Below are 20,693 nucleotides of genomic sequence, written 5' to 3' on the forward strand. Positions count from 1 at the left end.
GGTTCTCTGTTCTATTCCATTGATCTATATGTCTGTTCTTGTGCCAGTACCAGACAGTTTTGAGAACAGTGGCTTTGTAATACAGCTTGATATCTGGTATTGAGATCCCACCTACTTTGTTCTTCTTTTTTCAGGATTGCTGCAGCTATTTGGGGGTCTTTTTTTTTTTTTATTCCAGATGAATTTTTGCAGAGTTAGTTGTAGATCGGTGAAATATGCCATTGGTATTTTAATGGGGAGTGCATTGAATCTATAGATTGCTTTGGGTAGTATGGACATTTTAATGATGTTGATTCTACCAATCCATGAACATGGTATGATCTTCCATCTGTTTACGTTTTCCTCTATCTCTTTTTCAGTGTCCTGTAGTTTTCAGAGTACAGGTCTTTTACCTCCTTAGTTAAGTTTATTCCTAGGTATCTTAATTTTTTTGGTTTAATGGTAAATGAGATTGTTTTATGGTCACTCTTTCTGTAAATTCACTATTGGTGTATAGATATGCCATTAATTTTTTGGCATTATTTTTGTACACTGCTACATTGCCAAATTCATTTATTAAGTCTAATAATTTTTTGATGGAGTCCTTAGGGTTTTCTAAGTACAATATCATGTCATCTGTGAATAAGGACAGTTTTACTTCCTTTTCAATTTGGATGCCTTTTATTTCTGATTGTCTGATCGCAACGGCTAGTACTTCCAGTACTATGTTGAACAGGAGTGGTGTAAGTGGGCATCCCTGTCTTGCTCCTGTTCTTAGGGAAAATGGTTTTAGTTTTTGCCCATTGAATATGTTCTTGGCTGTGGATTTGTCATATATGGCTTTTATTATGTTGATGTATGATCCTTCTATTCCCACGTTGCTGAGAGTTTTTATCAAGAAAGGGTGTTGGATTTTGTCAAATGCTTTTTCTGCATCAATTGATACGACTGTGTGGTTTTTATCTCTCAATTTGTTTATGTGATGTATCACATTTATTGATTTGCGGATATTGTACCATCCTTGCATCCCTGGGGTAAATCTTACTTGGTCGTGGTGTATGATCTTTCTGATCTACTGCTAAATCCAGTTTGCTAGAATTTTGTTGAGGATTTTGGCATCTATGTTCATGAGGGATATTGGCCTGTCATTCTCTTTCATTGTGCTGTCTTTATCTGGTTTTGGTATTAGGGTGATGCTGGCTTCATAGAATGAGTTTGAAAGTGTTCCTTCCTCTTTAATTTTTTTGTATAGTCTGAGGAGGATAGGTTTTAGTTCTTCCTTGAATGTTTGGTAAAACTCCCCTGTGAAACCGTCTGGCCCCAGGCTTTTGTTTGCCGGAAGCTTTTTGATGACTGCTTCAATTTCTTCCATGGTTATCAGCCTATTGAGAGTTTTTTATTCTTCCTGATTGAGTGTTGGAAGGTTGTATTTGTAGGAATATGTCCATTTCCTCCAGGTTGTCTAATTTTTTTGGAATAGAGTTGTTCATAGTATTTTTAAACAACCCTTGGTATTTCTGCGTGGGGTTTTTCTTTGAAGATTTGCATCATTTATCCCATACAATGGCTCAAATGGGAATTAAGGGGAAGAATCATTTGTGCATCACAGTAGAAACTCAACTTTATGAATGACACAGTGGACACACAGGCAGTCTTGCCTTGGTGAAGGGTCATTGGGGAGGAATTCATGGCTTGCCTTTGTTACATTCATAGCTAGAAACCCAGTGTTCGGTTAAAGTTGCCCATTCCTCACCCAGTTATGCTTGTATGTGCTTATTGTTGATATTTTGCCAACTAATCAGTTCTAATAGTGATCATTTTACTCGAATTCTCAGTCCACAGATAACCTTGACCGCTCTGGACTTTGCACCTCTGCCTCTTTCACAGGTCTCTCTTTACTACAAGCCAAAGTTGGTCCATGCCTGCAGCACCTTGGCGAGCATGCGTGTTATCATATTGACATTGAACATCATGTGCTCTAATGTAATTCATTTTTATGGCTTTGAGCAGCATTAAATTATTCTACACAACTCACATGGTCTGCATGTAAGGTCCTAAGGAAGCCGTTTGTGCAGGAACAATGAGTAGAGCCTTCCTCTCTTCTTTGTGTCCCATCCTGGGCTTCTGTCCCTCCATTGGTGAGATTTTCCTCATCGACTAACTTTTGGGGCCGCATTATGTATAAGAGCAATTTCCTCATAGTATACCTCACTTGTCCTGAAAATTATTCTATGGAATCATGTCTACTCATGACAGATAAACATTTGTGGTAAAGATATTCTGTTTTCATGAGGTCAGCATGTACTTCACCAGCGTTTCTTTTTGTTCAGGTTGCTGCTGTGGAGCAGAGAATGTGGAGACACCCACAGAAGAGAACATTTCTGTAAGAGTGTCACAGGCAAGGAATCCCAAGGTAGCCTTGTCTTCCCAGAAGAGCCACCCCTGTGAGAGGTGTGGGCTAGTCTTGGGAAACATTTTCCACTTGACTGAGCTGCAGGGAACACAGCACAGACAGATACTGTTGAGATGTGGGGCATGTGCAAAACGGTTTTACTTCCGTGTAAAATTTCACCAGCAGCATGTGAGAGAGAAGACTCTCATTATAGGTGTGGACAGGATCTCACGTGCAAACAGCTGCAATTTCAATGTGTCCCAGAATCATTTCACATGCGAGGAGATTGGGCAGGGTGATGTCCTTACTGAGTCAGGACATCTCCACCTAAAGGCTACTCAGACCAGGGACAGTTCAAGTGCTATTTCAACACGTGGGATGACACTTCAAAGGAGAAAAGATTATTACACAAGAGAAGATTGTAAGAAAGACATTAGTTGCAACCATACGTTTATTGTGGAAAAGGATGTCCATGCAGGAAGTCGGTGTTTTGTGTGCTCTGAATGTGGAAAATATGTTACCAAATTTTTTTGGTTTCATTATCAACAGCGACGTGACACTGGAGAAAGGCCTTATCAGTGCAGTGAATGTGGGAAAACTTTTACCACTAAGACCCACCTTCGTAGTCATCAGAGAGTTCATACTGGAGAAAAGCCTTATAAATGCAGTGAATGTGGGAAATCTTTTACTGCTAGCGCTACGCTTCAATATCATCAGAGAATTCACACTGGAGAAAAGCCTTATAAATGCAGTGAATGTGGGAAGTCTTTTACCACTAACACCAACCTTCGAAGTCATCAGAGAGTTCATACAGGAAAAAAGCCTTATAAATGCATTGAATGTGGGAAACCTTTTACCACTAAGGCCCACCTTTATAGTCATCAGAGAGTTCATACAGGAGAAAAGCCTTATAATTGCAGTGAATGTGGGAAATCTTTTACCACATGCACTGATCTTTGTCGTCATTTGAGAGTGCACACTGGAGAAAAGCCTTTTGTGTGTAGTGACTGTGGAAAATCTTTTAAAGGTAGCACTGGTCTCCAATATCATCAGAGAGTGCACACTGGAGAAAGACCTTATCACTGCAGTGAATGTGGGAAGTCTTTTATCACTAGCACTGAACTTCATTGTCATCAGAGAGTTCACACTGGAGAAAGGCCTTATGTGTGCAGTGAATGTGGAAAATCTTTTACAACTAGCTCTCACCTTCATTATCATAAGAGAGTTCACACTGGAGAAAAGCCTCATAAATGCAGTGAATGTGGAAAGTCTTTTACAACTAGCACTACTCTCCAATATCATCAGAGAGTTCACACAGGAGAAAAGCCTTATCAATGCAGTGAATGTGGGAAGTCTTTTAACACTAGAACTGAACTTCATTGTCATCAGAGAGTTCACACTGGAGAAAGGCCTTATGAGTGCAGTGAATGTGGAAAGTCTTTTACAACTAACTCTAACCTTCATAGTCATCAGAAAGTTCACACTGGAGTAAGGCCATATAAATGCAGTGAATGTGGAAAATCATTTACAACTAGCTGTCACCTTCATTATCATAAGAGAGTTCATACAGGTGAAAAGCCTTATCAATGCAGTGAATGTGAGAAAACTTTTACCAATAACTCTAATCTTCGCAGTCATCAGAGAGTTCACACTGGAGAAAAGCCTTATCAATGCAGTGAATGTGGAAAATCTTTTACCACTAGCACCCACCTTCGTAGTCATCAGAGAGTTCATACAGGAGAGAAGCCTTATAAATGCAGTGATTGTGGGAAATCTTTTAGAAGTAGCAAAGGTCTTCAATATCATCAGAGAGCTCACACTGGAGAAAGCCGCTCTGAGTGCAATTAATGTGATACATTTCTCAGCTAAATTTGTAAATTCTCTGTACACAAAAGAGTCCAAATGTGAAAATTTTCTTATATGTGTAGGAAATGTTGCTTCTTAGATAGAAATTAACAGTTGTATAAGAAAATATGTGAAGTCTCAGTCAGAATTATAATTCATACATTTAATCACCTACATTATGTAACGTCCCCTCAACTGTTTTTGTTATTCTGTTTGTTAGTATTTATGTTGGAACCATATGTATCTATGTTGTACTTTCTAACATACAGAGATGTCTTGCCAGGTCTATGTCAGTATATAATTCTGTTGCTGAAGGTATTTGACCTGAACCACCTATAAGGTCTCTGCCGATGGCATCAGTCACCATCCTCATGTTCCCAGGGAAGCTAACTCTGTTGTCTAATTTGTTGAAGAAAATTAGGAATACCTGAGCCCTTAGTTCTTACTTGTTTCCCTGTCTTGAGTTGCCATATAGGACTGATTGCTGTTGGCCACATTAAACATAAGGTTGGAGAACTGCCATTTTCAAGGACACACATTCCCTAGATGCCAGTGATGAATTTATTGAGTGCCTACGTCATCAATGGGAGAATTGCCAGTTTCAGATTTCTTTCTTTGCAAAATAATGACGGCTTTTTCCTAAGACTTCTTTAATGTTGGGTCTTCTATTGACTCTATGGGTTAATTTATAAGGAGATCTGGGCTCTCCTGGCATGATGATGTGAAAAACTTTTATGCGGTCTCAAACATTTTTGCCCTTGGGTGAAGACTATGGTGCAGAAATTAGCTCAGCAGTGTTTGCCAAATTTACGTTGCTGCCCATAGTTTTCTTTTTCTTTCTTTTTTTTTTTTTTTTGAATCTTTTTTAATGAAACAAGATTACAATTGTTTCTCCTTTTTCCCCACATATCTCCCCACCACCCAGTTCCCACCCCCCCCTCTGCCCCTACCTCCCCCCCGCTGTCCTTATCCATAGGTGTATGATTTTTGTCCAGTCTCTTCCCATACTCTCCACACAGACACCCCTTTCCCCCTGAGAATTATCAATCCACTCCCATTCTATGCCTCTGATTCTATTAAGTTCACCAGTTTATTCTGTTCCTCAGATTTTTAATTCACTTGACTTTTAGATTCACTTGTTGATAGATATGTATTTGTTGTTCATAAAATACCTTTCAGCATTTCATATAATACTGGTTTGGTGGTGATGAACTCCTTTAGCTTTTTCTTATCTGTGAAGCTCTTTATCTGCCCTTCAATTCTGAATGATAACTTTGCTGGGTAGAGTAGTCTTGGTTGTAGGTTCCTGCTATTCATCACTTTGAATATTTCTTGCCACTCCCGTCTGGCCTGCATGGTTTCTGTTGAGAAATTAGCTGATAATCGTTTGGGAGCTCGCTTGTAGGTAACGAACTGTTTTTCTCTTGCTGCTTGTAAGATTCTCTCTTTGTCTTTTGCTCTTGGCATTTTAATTATGATGTGTCTTGGTGTGGTCCTCTTTGGATTCCTTTTGTATGGGGTTCTGTGCGCTTCCTGGACTTGTAAGTCTATTTCTTTCATCAGGTGGGGGAAGTTTTCGTTCATTATTTCTTCAAATAGGTTTTCAGGATCTTGCTCTCTCTCTTCTTCTGGTACCCCCATAATTCTGATGTTGGTTAGCTTGAAGTTGTCCCAGAGGCTTCTTACACTATCTTCAACTTTCTGAATTCTCTTCTCTTCATGCTTCTCTGGAGGAGTGTCCTTGGCCTCTTTGTATTCCAAATCTTTGAGTTGATTCTTGCAATCCTCTAGTCTGCTTTTGGGTATGTTTAATTTCTAGTTGGTCCTTTTTCATATCCTCGAGGGTCTCATTGAATTTATCGGCCTTTTCCATGAAATTCTTGAAAAACCTTATAACCGTGGTTTTGAACTCTATGTCCAGTCGCTTGTTCTCCTCCATTTCTTTGGTTTGTGATCTGTTTCCTTGCCTTCTCATATTCTCTGCTTCCCTGAGTTGGTAGGGTAGCTTTGTGTACTAGGTGTCCTATTGGTTCAATGGGTCAGCCTCCCAGTTACTTGAGATGGACACTTTTGGTGTACCCTTGTGTACTGTGTGTCCCCCAGGAGGAGCTACAGCAAGAACTAGTTTTCTCTTCTTTGCTTGGGCGGTTTTAGAGCAATCTGACTGGAGCTGTAGTTTATTTGGTTAAGCTGCCACAGAACAGGCCATTTATATGCAAAAGCCGCTGTGTGGAGCCTGGGCGGGTTTGTAGAATGTGCAGGGCGGGGTCTCAGGGCGTCACTAGGCTAGGGCGTGGCCATCGGCGATGGCTGCCGTCAGCCTTCTCTGCCTTTCCACTTTTCCAAGTCCCTGTGCTCCGCGCTGCAGCGTAGTAAACAATGATTGCTGGGCGCACCACTGCAAAAAAGTCACTCTCACTTTCCGACCCGATGGCTGAGAGTCCAGCTTCTCCCCGTAGGTGTCTGGGTCCCCCGAGTGTCCCCAGAAACTGGATTTCAGAGTGATTGGGAGCTTGTCTCCCTGCGGGTTAAAGAAAAGCGGCGCACCCAGTCGCCCGCCGCCAGCCTGATTTGCGCGCCTCCGTACCTCACTCAGCTTTTCAGCGATTGTGCTCCTTTCTCTTCTTAGTTGTAAATCTTCCACTCAGCCAGCTTTCCCGTGGTTCTGGGTGGTAGACGTTTTGTCATTTAGTTGTATTTTTGAAATTGTTGTATGAGGCAGCAGATTAGTTGTTTATGCCGCCATCTTGGTTCCTCTCTGCCTGTAGTTTTCCAGGAAACACTGTGGACTCTCTTGTCCTCATGTGAAGATGGATGCTTTGAGACACAGAGATTACTCCAAAGAGGTGGTAGCTGTGACAACCTCATGTATATCTGGGAGCAGCGTGAATTTTTTCTTGTTTTCAAGGGATGCTAAGACATTTGAAGGGAACCTCCTGCCCAGGTCTTGCAGAGGGCCATGTGCCCTGATACCTTTAATTCCATGGGTGATGGTCACTGGTTGGAGGACCATTACAGTGAGGGGAACCCCTTTCACTGCAGAAACACTGACCTAATTGTTGTTGGACCGGGCTGCAGCCCATTAGATGGAATGGTCTTCATCTAAACCTGCATGCAGAATTTTTTTTTAGGAAAAACAACAGGTACTGTGTGTACACAGATCTGAGAAATGTGTTGTTGTTTTTTTTATCTCAACAATAAATATTTATTAAATTTAAAAAACAATGCTAAGGAGAGGTGGAACTTAAGTGCCAGTTTATTTTTATTTTTTAAATATATTTTATTGATTTTTTACAGAGAGGAAGAGAGAGGGATAGAGAGTTAGAAACATCGATGAGAGAGAAACATCGATCAGCTGCCTCTTGCACACCCCCTACTGGGGATGTGCCCGCAACCAAGGTACATGCCCTTGACCGGAATCGAACCTGGGACCCTTGAGTCCGCAGGCCGACGCTCTACCCACTGAGCCAAACTGGTTTCGGCTTAAGTGCCAGTTTATTCTTTGGAGTCCTCAACTATCAGGTTAACAGAGTGCTGGATAAAGGCCAGCTTTGTTTGCACTTGCTGTTTAGTATCTTTCATGAGCTTTTTGTGGAATTCAGCCAATTCCTCTTTAAATGCTTTAATTTCTCTGGCAACATGCTGTTCTTTGTTTAAGCCTGCCACATTCTGTGTGTACTGCTTATGTGCAGCTTTCATTGCTTGCAGGATCTGCTTTAGCCTTTTTCTAACTTTTTGAAAAAACTTTTGTTGCTCTAAAAACGCCTCCTTAAAGTTTTGCTCTGATAATGTGAGGGTCTTCTCAGCTCTCTCCTACTCTTCAAAAAAGTCTTTAGTTGATTAAAACATTCCTCAAGAGGCTTCTCCCTTAGGTCCTGCCTCTCGCTGTAGCCGTCTCCAAGCTTCTGGGAAATGGTTTCCACGCAAGCATTGGCTTCCATGAATAGTTCTTTTTCCTTCGTGAGAAGAGACCTTTTCATACCACCTGTGTGATCGTCCAGGATTTCCCCCAATTCCTCACTCGATATTCTGTCCTCAAGGTCAAAAGGAGAACTGTCTTCCTGATCCTCCAACAGGGGCTCCAACTCTCTGTTCATGTCCTTCTTATGACGCACTGTCATTGTTAGAGTAATAATGATAAGAATAATATAGAATAAGTATCAAAATGTGGAATTACAGTGTGATATTAAAATATGATGTTAAAAAGTATTGAATGTAATGTAAACAGGTTGATTAAACACCCCTGAGTGGCCTGTATGCAGGAAAAAAAAAAGAAGTAAAGTGATCTGTTCCCCATATGTAAAACCAGATATGCAAGGCTCCTGGGACCCGCTGATAAGATACACTGAAGATGCCCATCTAGGCACATAAAAAGAGGAAGCACCAGAGGAAGATCAGAGAGGCTGCTCTGCTCCTCCACAGACGGTCACTCTCCACCCCGCTTCCTGCAAAATGCCCAAGCTCTGCCGTGGACTGTGAGTCCAAACAGTGAGCCGGAAACTGAGGCCTCAAGCAAGACGCCGAGCCGCAGCTACAACATCCAACGTCCAGTGTGTGTGTCTGTCGGCGCGGATCCCCGGGTGACCTGCCGAGGTCTGGAAACCACCAGGACTCTGGTAAATAAACTGTATGTGATTCGTGCATTGCATGTCTGCTCCTGTGTAATTTATGCTCGGTCAATATTAAGTAAGTACCTTGGGTCGTACGTGTCAGTTTAGAGACTGGCTGAGGCACCCTTGGTCGCCTGTGCTTACGTCCCTGAAGGAGAAATTGGGACAGTCATCGGGTCGTGTCCCGGGGTAGTCACGGGTCTCCTGAGCCTCCTGAGTGTTCCTCGGGCGGGGGCTCCCCGCGGAGAGTAGATGGGCTTTGGGGGTGCCTTCTTCATGTCACGGCTCAGATCTGAGGAATGTTTATCTTCGGTGGAGTGGTCATTGTCATTGTATATAATCGAGGTTTTGTGGCTCCTGTAGCTTCTCAGGTGTTCCCATCAGAACCATTGGTGCTCTGGCAGCAAAACTAAGGGGAAAACAAAGGGTGCCTTTTGTCCAGGGCTGTGGCTTTTGTGAGCCAGTCAGCATTCCAGTGGGTTTGGGTGAAAGTTCTTCATTGTTTGTTGCATTTCCTGTCACTGAGATGAGACTCACCCGGAGAGCATAAGAAGGTAGATTGAATATAGAGTTGCCAAACCTGTTGTTCCAAAATAGGTGAACGTACATTTGTTTTATCTGGAACCATTGTTAACAGCTGTGATGAGTAAATTGCATGTGTTAAGTATAGTGTTTCATAAATCTTGACATGTTCTTGAAACTTTAACCATGATTATACTCATAATACTGACCATATCTGTCACTGTGCAGTTGCTTCCTGACCTCATTTAATCTCTCTGTTCTTCACAGCTTTCCTAGTAACTATGGATTTACATTCCATTTTAATAGAGAACTTTGCTTTTTCTAAGTATTTTTCTGCTTTAACTTATATTTTATAAGTTCTTGGAGATTTATTAAAGATATATTAGTAACTCATCTGTGTTTTTTTTTTTTTGATAGATATTCTCTTTGTTGTTTTTGTCGATCCACATGAGAATATTTTCCCATTTATTTTTAGGGAGAGTGAAAAAGACAGTGAAAGACAGAGAGAAACATCGATGTGAGAGAAACACATCAGTTGGTTGCCTCCTTCATCAGTTGTGACCAGGGCCCGGCAGGGAAGGAGTCTTCATCCAAGGTGTGTGCCTTTGCTGGAATCGAACCTGGGACCCTTTGGTCTGCAGGCCTATGCTCTGTCCAGAGCCAAACCAGCTAGGGCTCTGGTAGATATTCTTTGAGTATATCACCATCATGTCCATTTTAATAAATATTTGGTCATTGCTAATAAAGCTGGTACAAACATTTCTGTATTATTCTTTATGTGGATATAAGCGTTATGTACCTTTGTCAGTCGGACATCCCCCGAGGGCTCCCGGAGTGTGAGAGGTCACAGGCCATGCTGAGGGATCCACCCTGAGTGTATGAATTTCATGAATGGGGCCTCTACTTCAAAGATATTGTGTAATTTTGAAATTCTACCTCACTGTAGTTTGATTGTATTTTCTGTAAAAATTTATGGTGAGCCTTTTCTCAGAAGTCTTAAATGCTTTTTTTTTTTTTTTTTTTTTGGTATTTGAATATATTTTAACATTTTTTTCCTTTATAATAAATATTTTATCTTTTTTTTAATGAATCTTTATTATTCAGATTACAATTGTTTCTCCTTTTTCCCCACATATCTCCCCACCACCCAGTTCCTACCCCCCCCTTCCCTTACCTCCCCCCCCCCGTCCTTATCCATAGGTGTATGATTTTTGTCCAGTCTCTTCCCATACTCCCCACACAGACACCCCTTTCCCCCTGAGAATTATCAATCCACTCCCATTCTATGCCTGATTCTATTAAGTTCACCAGTTTATTCTGTTCCTCAGATTTTTAATTCACTTGACTTTTAGATTCACTTGTTGATAGATATGTATTTGTTGTTCATAATTTTTATCTTTCTTCTTCTTTTTCCTCTTTTTAAAGAATACCTTTCAGCATTTCATATAATGCTGGTTTGGTGGTGATGAACTCCTTTAGCTTTTTCTTATCTGTGAAGCTCTTTATCTGCCCTTCAATTCTGAATGATAACTTTGCTGGGTAGAGTAGTCTTGGTTGTAGGTTCCTGCTATTCATCACTTTGAATATTTCTTGCCACTCCCGTCTGGCCTGCATGGTTTCTGTTGAGAAATTAGCTGATAATCGTATGGGAGCTCCCTTGTAGGTAACTAACTGTTTTTCTCTTGCTGCTTGTAAGATTCTCTCTTTGTCTTTTGCTCTTGGCATTTTAATTATGATGTGTCTTGGTGTGGTCCTCTTTGGATTCCTTTTGTTTGGGGTTCTGTGCGCTTCCTGGACTAGTAAGTCTATTTCTTTCATCAGGTGGGGGAAGTTTTCGTTCATTATTTCTTCAAATAGGTTTTCAGCATCTTGCTCTCTCTCTTCTTCTGGTACCCCCATAATTCTGATGTTGGTTCGCTTGAAGTTGTCCCAGAGGCTTCTTACACTATCTTCAACTTTCTGAATTCTCTTCTCTTCATGCTTCTCTGGAGGAGTGTCCTTGGCCTCTTTGTATTCTAAATCTTTGAGTTGATTTTTGCAATCCTCTAGTCTGCTTTTGGGTCTCTGTATAATATTTTTTATCTCAGTCAGTGTATGTTTAATTTCTAGTTGGTCCTCATTGAATTTATCGGCCTTTTCCATGAAATTCTTGAAAAACCTTATAACCGTGGTTTTGAACTCTATGTCCAGTCGCTTGTTCTCCTCCATTTCTTTGGTTTGTGATCTGTTTCCTTGCCTTCTCATATTCTCTGCTTCCCTAAGTTGGTAGGGTAGTTTTGTGTACTAGGTGTCCTATTGGTTCAACGGGTCAGCCTCCCAGTTACCTGAGGTGGACACTCTTGGTGTACCCTTGTGTACTGTGTGTCCCCCAGCAGGAGCTACAGCAAGGGCTAGTTTTCTCCTCCTTTGCTTGGGCGGTTTTGGAGCAGTCTGACTGGAGCTGCAGTTAATTTGGTTAAGCTGCTCCAGAACAGGCCATTTATATGCAAAAGCCGCTGTGTGGAGCCTGGGCGGGTTTGTAGAATGTGCGGGGCGGGGTCTCAGGGCTGGGTGGGGTCCCAGGGCGTCACTAGGCTGGGGCGTGGCCACCAGCGATGGCTGCCGTCAGCCGTCTCTGCCTTTCCACGTTTCCAAGTCCCTGCGCCCCGCGCTCCAGCACAGTAAACAATGATTGCTGGGCGCACCACTGCAAAAAAAGTCACTCTCACTTTCCGACCCGATGGCCGAGAGTCCAGCTTCTCCCCGTAGGTGCCTGGGTCCCCCGAGTGTCCCCAGAAACTGGATTTCAGAGTGATCGGGAGCTTGTCTCCCTGCGGGTTGAAGAAAAGCCGCGCACCCAGCCGCCCGCCGCCGGCCCGATTCGCGTGCCTCCGTACCTCAGCTTTTCAGCGATTGTGCTTCTTTCTCTTCTTAGTTGTAAATCTTCCACTCAGCCAGCTTTCCCGTGGTTCTGGGTGGTAGACGTTTTTGTCTTTTAGTTGTATTTTTGAAATTGTTGTGTGAGGCAGCAGATTAGTTGTTTAACTATGCCGCCATCTTGGATCCTCTCTGCCCATAGTTTTCCAGGAAACACTGTGGACTCTCTTGTCCTCATGTGAAGATGGATGCTTTGAGACACAGAGATTACTCCAAAGAGGTGGTAGCTGTGACAACCTCATGTATATCTGGGAGCAGCGTGAATTTTTTCTTGTTTTCAAGGGATGCTAAGACATTTGAAGGGAACCTCCTGCCCAGGTCTTGCAGAGGGCCATGTGCCCTGATACCTTTAATTCCATGGGTGATGGTCACTGGTTGGAGGACCATTACAGTGAGGGGAACCCCTTTCACTGCAGAAACACTGACCTAATTGTTGTTGGACCGGGCTGCAGCCCATTAGATGGAATGGTCCTATCTAAACCTGGATGCAGAATTTTTTTTTTAGGAAAAACTACAGGAACTGTGTGTACACAGATCTGAGAAATGTGTTGTTGTTTTTTTTATCTCAACAATAAATATTTATTAAATTTAAAAAACAATGCTAAGGAGAGGTGGAACTTAAGTGCCAGTTTATTTTTATTTTTTTAAATATATTTTATTGATTTTTTAGAGAGAGGAAGAGAGAGGGATAGAGAGTTAGAAACATCGATGAGAGAGAAACATTGATCAGCTGCCTCTTGCACACCCCCTACTGGGGATGTGCCCGCAACCAAGGTACATGCCCTTGACCGGAATCGAACCTGGGACCCTTGAGTCCGCAGGCCGACGCTCTACCCACTGAGCCAAACTGGTTTCGGCTTAAGTGCCAGTTTATTCTTTGGAGTCCTCAACTATCAGGTTAACAGAGTGCTGGATAAAGGCCAGCTTTGTTTGCACTTGCTGTTTAGTATCTTTCATGAGCTTTTTGTGGAATTCAGCCAATTCCTCTTTAAATGCTTTAATTTCTCTGGCAACATGCTGTTCTTTGTTTAAGCCTGCCACATTCTGTGTGTACTGCTTATGTGCAGCTTTCATTGCTTGCAGGATCTGCTTTAGCCTTTTTCTAACTTTTTGAAAAAACTTTTGTTGCTCTAAAAACGCCTCCTTAAAGTTTTGCTCTGATAATGTGAGGGTCTTCTCAGCTCTCTCCTACTCTTCAAAAAAGTCTTTAGTTGATTAAAACATTCCTCAAGAGGCTTCTCCCTTAGGTCCTGCCTCTCGCTGTAGCCGTCTCCAAGCTTCTGGGAAATGGTTTCCACGCAAGCATTGGCTTCCATGAATAGTTCTTTTTCCTTCGTGAGAAGAGACCTTTTCATACCACCTGTGTGATCGTCCAGGATTTCCCCCAATTCCTCACTCGATATTCTGTCCTCAAGGTCAAAAGGAGAACTGTCTTCCTGATCCTCCAACAGGGGCTCCAACTCTCTGTTCATGTCCTTCTTATGACGCACTGTCATTGTTAGAGTAATAATGATAAGAATAATATAGAATAAGTATCAAAATGTGGAATTACAGTGTGATATTAAAATATGATGTTAAAAAGTATTGAATGTAATGTAAACAGGTTGATTAAACACCCCTGAGTGGCCTGTATGCAGGAAAAAAAAAGAAGTAAAGTGATCTGTTCCCCATATGTAAAACCAGATATGCAAGGCTCCTGGGACCCGCTGATAAGATACACTGAAGATGCCCATCTAGGCACATAAAAAGAGGAAGCACCAGAGGAAGATCAGAGAGGCTGCTCTGCTCCTCCACAGACGGTCACTCTCCACCCCGCTTCCTGCAAAATGCCCAAGCTCTGCCGTGGACTGTGAGTCCAAACAGTGAGCCGGAAACTGAGGCCTCAAGCAAGACGCCGAGCCGCAGCTACAACATCCAACGTCCAGTGTGTGTGTCTGTCGGCGCGGATCCCCGGGTGACCTGCCGAGGTCTGGAAACCACCAGGACTCTGGTAAATAAACTGTATGTGATTCGTGCATTGCATGTCTGCTCCTGTGTAATTTATGCTCGGTCAATAGTAAGTAAGTACCTTGGGTCGTACGTGTCAGTTTAGAGACTGGCTGAGGCACCCTTGGTCGCCTGTGCTTACGTCCCTGAAGGAGAAATTGGGACAGTCATCGGGTCGTGTCCCGGGGTAGTCACGGGTCTCCTGAGCCTCCTGAGTGTTCCTCGGGCGGGGGCTCCCCGCGGAGAGTAGATGGGCTTTGGGGGTGCCTTCTTCATGTCACGGCTCAGATCTGAGGAATGTTTATCTTCGGTGGAGTGGTCATTGTCATTGTATATAATCGAGGTTTTGTGGCTCCTGTAGCTTCTCAGGTGTTCCCATCAGAACCATTGGTGCTCTGGCAGCAAAACTAAGGGGAAAACAAAGGGTGCCTTTTGTCCAGGGCTGTGGCTTTTGTGAGCCAGTCAGCATTCCAGTGGGTTTGGGTGAAAGTTCTTCATTGTTTGTTGCATTTCCTGTCACTGAGATGAGACTCACCCGGAGAGCATAAGAAGGTGGATTGAATATAGAGTTGCCAAACCTGTTGTTCCAAAATAGGTGAACGTACATTTGTTTTATCTTGAACCATTGTTAACAGCTGTGATGAGTAAATTGCATGTGTTAAGTATAGTGTTTCATAAATCTTGACATGTGCATGAAACTGAAACCATCATTATACTCATAATACTGACCATATCTGTCACTGTGCAGTTGCTTCCTGACCTCATTTAATCTCTCTGTTCTTCACAGCTTTCCTAGTAACTATGGATTTACATTCCATTTTAATAGAGAACTTTGCTTTTTCTAAGTATTTTTCTGCTTTAACTTATATTTTATAAGTTCTTGGAGATTTATTAAAGATATATTAGTAACTCATCTGTGTGTGTTTTTTTTTGATAGATATTCTCTTTGTTGTTTTTGTCGATCCACATGAGAATATTTTCCCATTTATTTTTAGGGAGAGTGAAAAAGACAGTGAAAGACAGAGAGAAATATCGATGTGAGAGAAACACATCAGTTGGTTGCCTCCTTCATCAGTTGTGACCAGAGCCTGGCTGGGAAGGAGTGTTCATTCAAGGTATATGCCTTTGACTGGAATCGAACCTGGGACCCTTTGGTCTGCAGGCCTATGCTCTGTCCAGAGCCAAACCAGCTAGGGCTCTGGTAGATATTCTTTGAGTATATCACCATCATGTCCATTTTAATAAATATTTGGTCATTGCTAATAAAGCTGGTACACACATTTCTGTATTATTCTTTATGTGGATATAAGCGTTATGTACCTTTGTCAGTCGGACATCCCCCGAGGGCTCCCGGAGTGTGAGAGGTCACAGGCCATGCTGAGGGATCCACCCTGAGTGTATGAATTTCATGAATGGGGCCTCTACTTCAAAGATATTGTGTAATTTTGAAATTCTACCTCACTGTAGTTTGATTGTATTTTCTGTAAAAATTTATCGTGAGCCTTTTCTCAGAAGTCTTAAATGCTTTTTTTTTTTTTTTTTTTTTTTTTGTATTTGAATATGTTTTAACATGTTTTTCCTTTATAATAAATATTTTATTTGATTTTTTAAAACATTTTCATTGATATCATAGAGCAAGGGAAAGAGAGGAAGAGATACGTACATGCATTTTGAGAGCACAGCTGGCATGGCTCAGTGGTTCCATGTGGACCTTTGAACCAGGAGGTCACGGTTTCATTCACAGTCCGAGATTATGCCTGTGCCCTGGCTAGATCCACAGTGTGCGGCATGCAGGAGGCACCCGATCAATGATTCTCTCTGAGCATTGACTTTTCTCTGTGTCTCCCTGTCCACTGGCAACTCCAGCCTCTCCTGCAGAGACATTCCCAGGTCAGGCACTTCTCATTTCCCAGTGCCCCCAAGCACCTTGTCTTTGCGTGCATTTTGGTAAGAAACGGGACCTACAGGAAGCCACTGACTGCTGCAGGGAGGCAGGTGCTGTGGGCACTCAGGTCTCATTGTGGTGCCCCACCTGGGAATCTCCAGCAGAATCCCTGAACTCCCTGAATCTCAGTTGGCTGAATGTGACATGCAGATGATTGATGGCGCTTACTCTGGCCTCCCAAGTTCAATAAATGAATCAAGCTAAGTACTTGTTGCCAGGATTCCAGGGTTGGATTTCTGAGCATTTTCTCTTTTCAATTCTCACAACAACCTAGACATGTGTAAACTCATATCAAATTGCTGAAAAAAATCAGTATCTGAGAAATGAAGTCAGCTCCCCAAGTTTACACCCCAGACAAGTGTCAGATTCACGGGGCTGGATTTTAACCATTATTTTCTCAGCGTCAGACACAGTCTCTACCACTGATGAGCAGCCCTCACTGGAGCAGGTGCAGCATGAGGACCAGGGTGGCTCAGCTGCAGCTCCTGTCTCCATGGTTGCAGTTATGCGTTTCCTCCCATTCCCTTTACATCTCAGAGCTCTTACCCTGGACATCCTCAGGTTCAGGGGAACGCCATCATTTCTCAGCTGCAGTGGTTTCTCCAGGGGACCTTCTCTCAGAGTGAGCTGCTGTTTGTCTGCCTCCCCTTTGATCCCAGCACAGAGTTTGACCCTCAGGAGACCTCGGTAATTAGGGCTGGGCCTCTGCACCTGTGCCCACATGTTGGGTGTCATGCTGTGATCCCATCCACTGTGATGAATTTCATGCCTCAATTTGACCCTTCACATGATGCTCCTATGTGGCACTGACATTCACCCTGCAGGAGTGGATACACTTGGACATGAATTTGGGGACCAAATATTCTGAAGTGATCCTAGTCTCATTGGATGGGTGCTCACCTCTTATTCATGCATAGGACCCACTGCCCATGTGCTTCTGTCCCATATATCCCTACTGGCTGAATGAGACAATGGCTCTCACCATTTTTTCTCTGCAGCCCAGATCAGGTTCTGAAACTGGTCTCCCAGTCTCCTGTGTCTGCACCCTGGGTCTTTGGGTTGGAACAGATTCCTTTTGAGTATAAGCTGTCACTGCAGTGCACAGCACCCTGGGCCACAACTGAGGTCCTTACTGTACTTTTCCTGACCATCTACCCTACCTGACTCTCCACACACCACATTTTCTGACTGTAGGTGAAGGTGGCCTTTCAGATGATGGTGTTTGCCATTTTGGCCAGTTACTCTGTTTTTCTGAGTCATTTCCATGTATACAGCAGGTATACATGTCAATAACGTTTTTATGGTTTCCCCCTGTTAACCTATATTTGTAATCAAATTTATTGATTTCAGAGAAGAAGGAAGAGGGAGAGAGAGAGAGAAACAGCAATGATAAGAATCATTGATCGGCTGCCTGCTGCATGCCCCCAGTGGGAATTGACCCCGCAATCCAGGCATGTACACTTGACCAGAATCGATTCCGGGACATCTCGGTCCTTAGGCCGATGCTCTATCCACTGAGCAATACCAGCCAGGGCTGTATCACAATTTTGAATCCACTCATCAATTGATGGACACTTGGGCTGTTTCCACATCTTTGCTATTGTAAATTGTGCTGCTATGAACATAAGGGTGCATACATTTTATCTGATTGTTTCAGGTGTCTTATGATATATTTCAAGAAGTATAATCACTAGATCAAATGGCAGTTCCATACTAAATTTTTTGAGGAAAGTCCAGACTGATTTCCATCATGGCTGCACCAGTTTGCATTCCCACCAGCAGTGTACTAGGGTTCCCTTTTTCCCACATCCTCCCCAGCACTTGTCTTTTGTTGATTTGCTGATGGCAGCCATTCTGACAGTGGTGGGTGATACCGAATTGTTGCTTTAATTGGCATCTCTCTGATGATCAGTGACTTTGAGCATTTTTTTCAAATGTCTCTTGTCCATCTTATCCACACTGCAACCTAGGAAAACCTGGCACTTCCGATGGAATCAGAAGCAGATGTTCTAAAGGATGAGAGCCTGTTTTGTGACATTAAATTTGTGCTATGGATTCAATGGAGGCAGGTTAAAGCCAGTTAGAGACTGGAGCAAACTCCCCCAGCTACAGTTGGCCTGAAGGAGACACAGCCAAAAGTCCTGAATGAAGAAACCTTCAGGAAGAGCAGGTCCTGGAGAAAGATACGCAAAATCAGCAGCAAAGGGAAGCCAGGAAGGTCCCCCAGAAACAAACTTAGCCTAGACATCACCTCCCCTGAATGCGCTGGAGGGCACTGAGTATACTTGGTGTGTTCTTGGGTTATTTGCCCCTAATCCATTCCTGGAGTCAGCAGAGAAATACTGGATCCTGACCTCGGAGCCTAGAAACTACATTACCCAGAAGGCCCTGTATGGAATGCCACCAGGCTGAGCCAATGGAAGCTCAGAAAAGGCGGTTTCCTTTGTCCATTTCTGAGGTCGGTTTTGTCCTCTGTCAGGTCTGTCAGGCGGTCAGGAGCTCCTGGTCGCAGGGTCCCGTGGAGAAGGCAGGAGAGGGGTGTTCCCCGCCTCACAGCCCATGGGGGGCGCCTGCAGGGCGCTCACAGCTCACACTTGGGGTTGAAGCTCCCAGTCGCTCCCTGGACCGCGCCGGGCCTCGGACCGGCACCGCCATTCCCTGGGCGGCTGCTGCTCCCGCCGCTCCCGCCCCGCTCGGCCCCCAGAGAGCAATGGCGGTGCCCGCGCTGAGGAGCTTCTCTGAGGTGAGTTCCTGTCCCCCAGGCCCTCACCGCCTCCTCACACCGAACAGGGCCGCCCGGGTGCGGGCGCCTGTCACGTCCTGCAGCTCAGTCCGCGTGGAGGACCGTGAGGAAGGCGGAGGGGAGAGGAGCGTTGTGGCTTCTGAGGCACAGCCAGTGCAGGGCGGAGAGGACAGGGTGACTGGCATCTGAGGTTCCCTGAGGGTGTGGGCTGTGAGGATTGGCGGACAGATCAGAGGCTGCAGGGAGGACGGCACAGCCTCATCGGGGCTTTCCCGGCTGTGGGGTCCATCAGGGGTCTGGGGTGGTTCTGGATCCCCCTGTTAGACAAGCTCTCTGTAGATCCATTTGCCAAGTTCATAGGTGAGTGCAGCAAGATCCAGTGTCATTGGAGCAGGAAGGGGGCAGAGCAGAGGCATTAACTTGGGGACTGAAGATGGGAAGAGGTTAAAGGTTACCCAGTGGTGTGCACATCTGGAGGAAGTGTGAGCTGATGGTCCCCGGAACCTGGTGTGGGGACTTAAAGGCGAAGCATAAACCCAGGCGTGGCTGTGTCTTGGAGGCATGATCTAGGGGACTGCAGAGGAATTGCTTGGCGGGAAGGCTGGGGCCCTGCAGGCATCGCCCAGACCTTCAATGGCATTGCCCTCCTCCCCTCCCCCAATCCTTCCCACCCAACCCAGCTGCTCTGCTGAGGGCAATCCCAGTGAGTAATGGGACTGTGATGAGAGATCAGCCTGCACTGGCATTAGGGCCTGGTGTCCACACTAACCGGGTGCCCTGGAGGAGGTTGAGGGGGGGCAAGGTGTGTAAGGAGTAGGAGTGGGGGTTCTCAGAGATACAGCTCTGGTGTCAATTGTCTCCATTCTGACAGGTTGGCGTGACCTTTGAGGACATTGCCCTGTACTTCTCCAGGGAGGAATGGAGCCTCCTTGATGAGGGTCAGAGACAGCTGTACCTGAATGTGATGCTGGAGAACTTTGAACTTGTATCCTCGCTGGGTAAGATCCTCACTGTCATCAGTGACCTGGACTTGGCTTTGGGATTTGCCAGGCCCCATCTCCCAGGGTGTGCTCTGTCCTCCCATGTAGACTGTGGTTCTGCTTGATTTTCCAGTTTCCTGGGTAGTTGCTGTCCTGGGGAGGGTGGGTCTGTTTCCGCTGCTCCCTTCTTTCCTGAAGTCCCAGTTCTCCCCGCTGTACTACGTTCACAGGGAAGGACTTGGTAGTGTTGCATGAAGCCTAAGGGATTCTACCTTGATTAGTGAGGAAAACATCTATAATAATAAAAGTGTAATATGCTAATTAGACTGGACAGCCAAATCACCTTCTGGAGGAATGACATCCTTCCAAACAAAGCCACCAGGGCTGAGTCATAGATTGTTAGGGGTGATCAGGCAGGCAGGCGAGCAGTTAACACTTTAACTGCCCAGCCTGTTTTGTCTTCCAGATGGAAAGTATAATGTCACTCACCGGTGACTGACATGATGCTTAACATGTTAAGGGCGATCAGGCAGGCAGGCAGAATGGTTAGGGGCGATCTGGCAGTCAGGCGATCAGTTAGGGACGATCAAGCAGGCAGGCAGAGTGGTTAGGGGCAATCAGGCAGGCAGGCGAGCAGTTAGGAGCCAGCGGTCCTGGATTGCGAGAGGGAGCTGGTCTGGCTGAGGGACCCCTTGCCCTGTTCATGATTTTTGTGCACTGGGCCTCTAGTTTTCTACATTCCTATTGGTCATTTGTACCTTTTTTTTTTTTTTTT

At 44.3% G+C, this 20,693-nt stretch overlaps 1 protein-coding gene across 1 annotated transcript; it reads left to right on the forward strand.

The window, feature by feature from the left end:
- The first annotated feature begins 2,749 nt into the window (after window positions 1-2,749).
- On the forward strand, window positions 2,750-4,260 carry LOC129147098 (zinc finger protein 665-like). The gene has a single exon (XM_054711157.1). It carries the CDS (start codon window positions 2,750-2,752, stop codon window positions 4,217-4,219), a length of 1,470 nt encoding a protein of 489 aa, XP_054567132.1. The 3' UTR covers window positions 4,220-4,260.
- Window positions 4,261-20,693: the final 16,433 nt, after the last annotated feature.

This window comes from Eptesicus fuscus, chromosome 21 (genome assembly GCF_027574615.1).
Source record: "Eptesicus fuscus isolate TK198812 chromosome 21, DD_ASM_mEF_20220401, whole genome shotgun sequence".
In the NCBI taxonomy this organism is placed as follows: domain Eukaryota; kingdom Metazoa; phylum Chordata; class Mammalia; order Chiroptera; family Vespertilionidae; genus Eptesicus; species Eptesicus fuscus.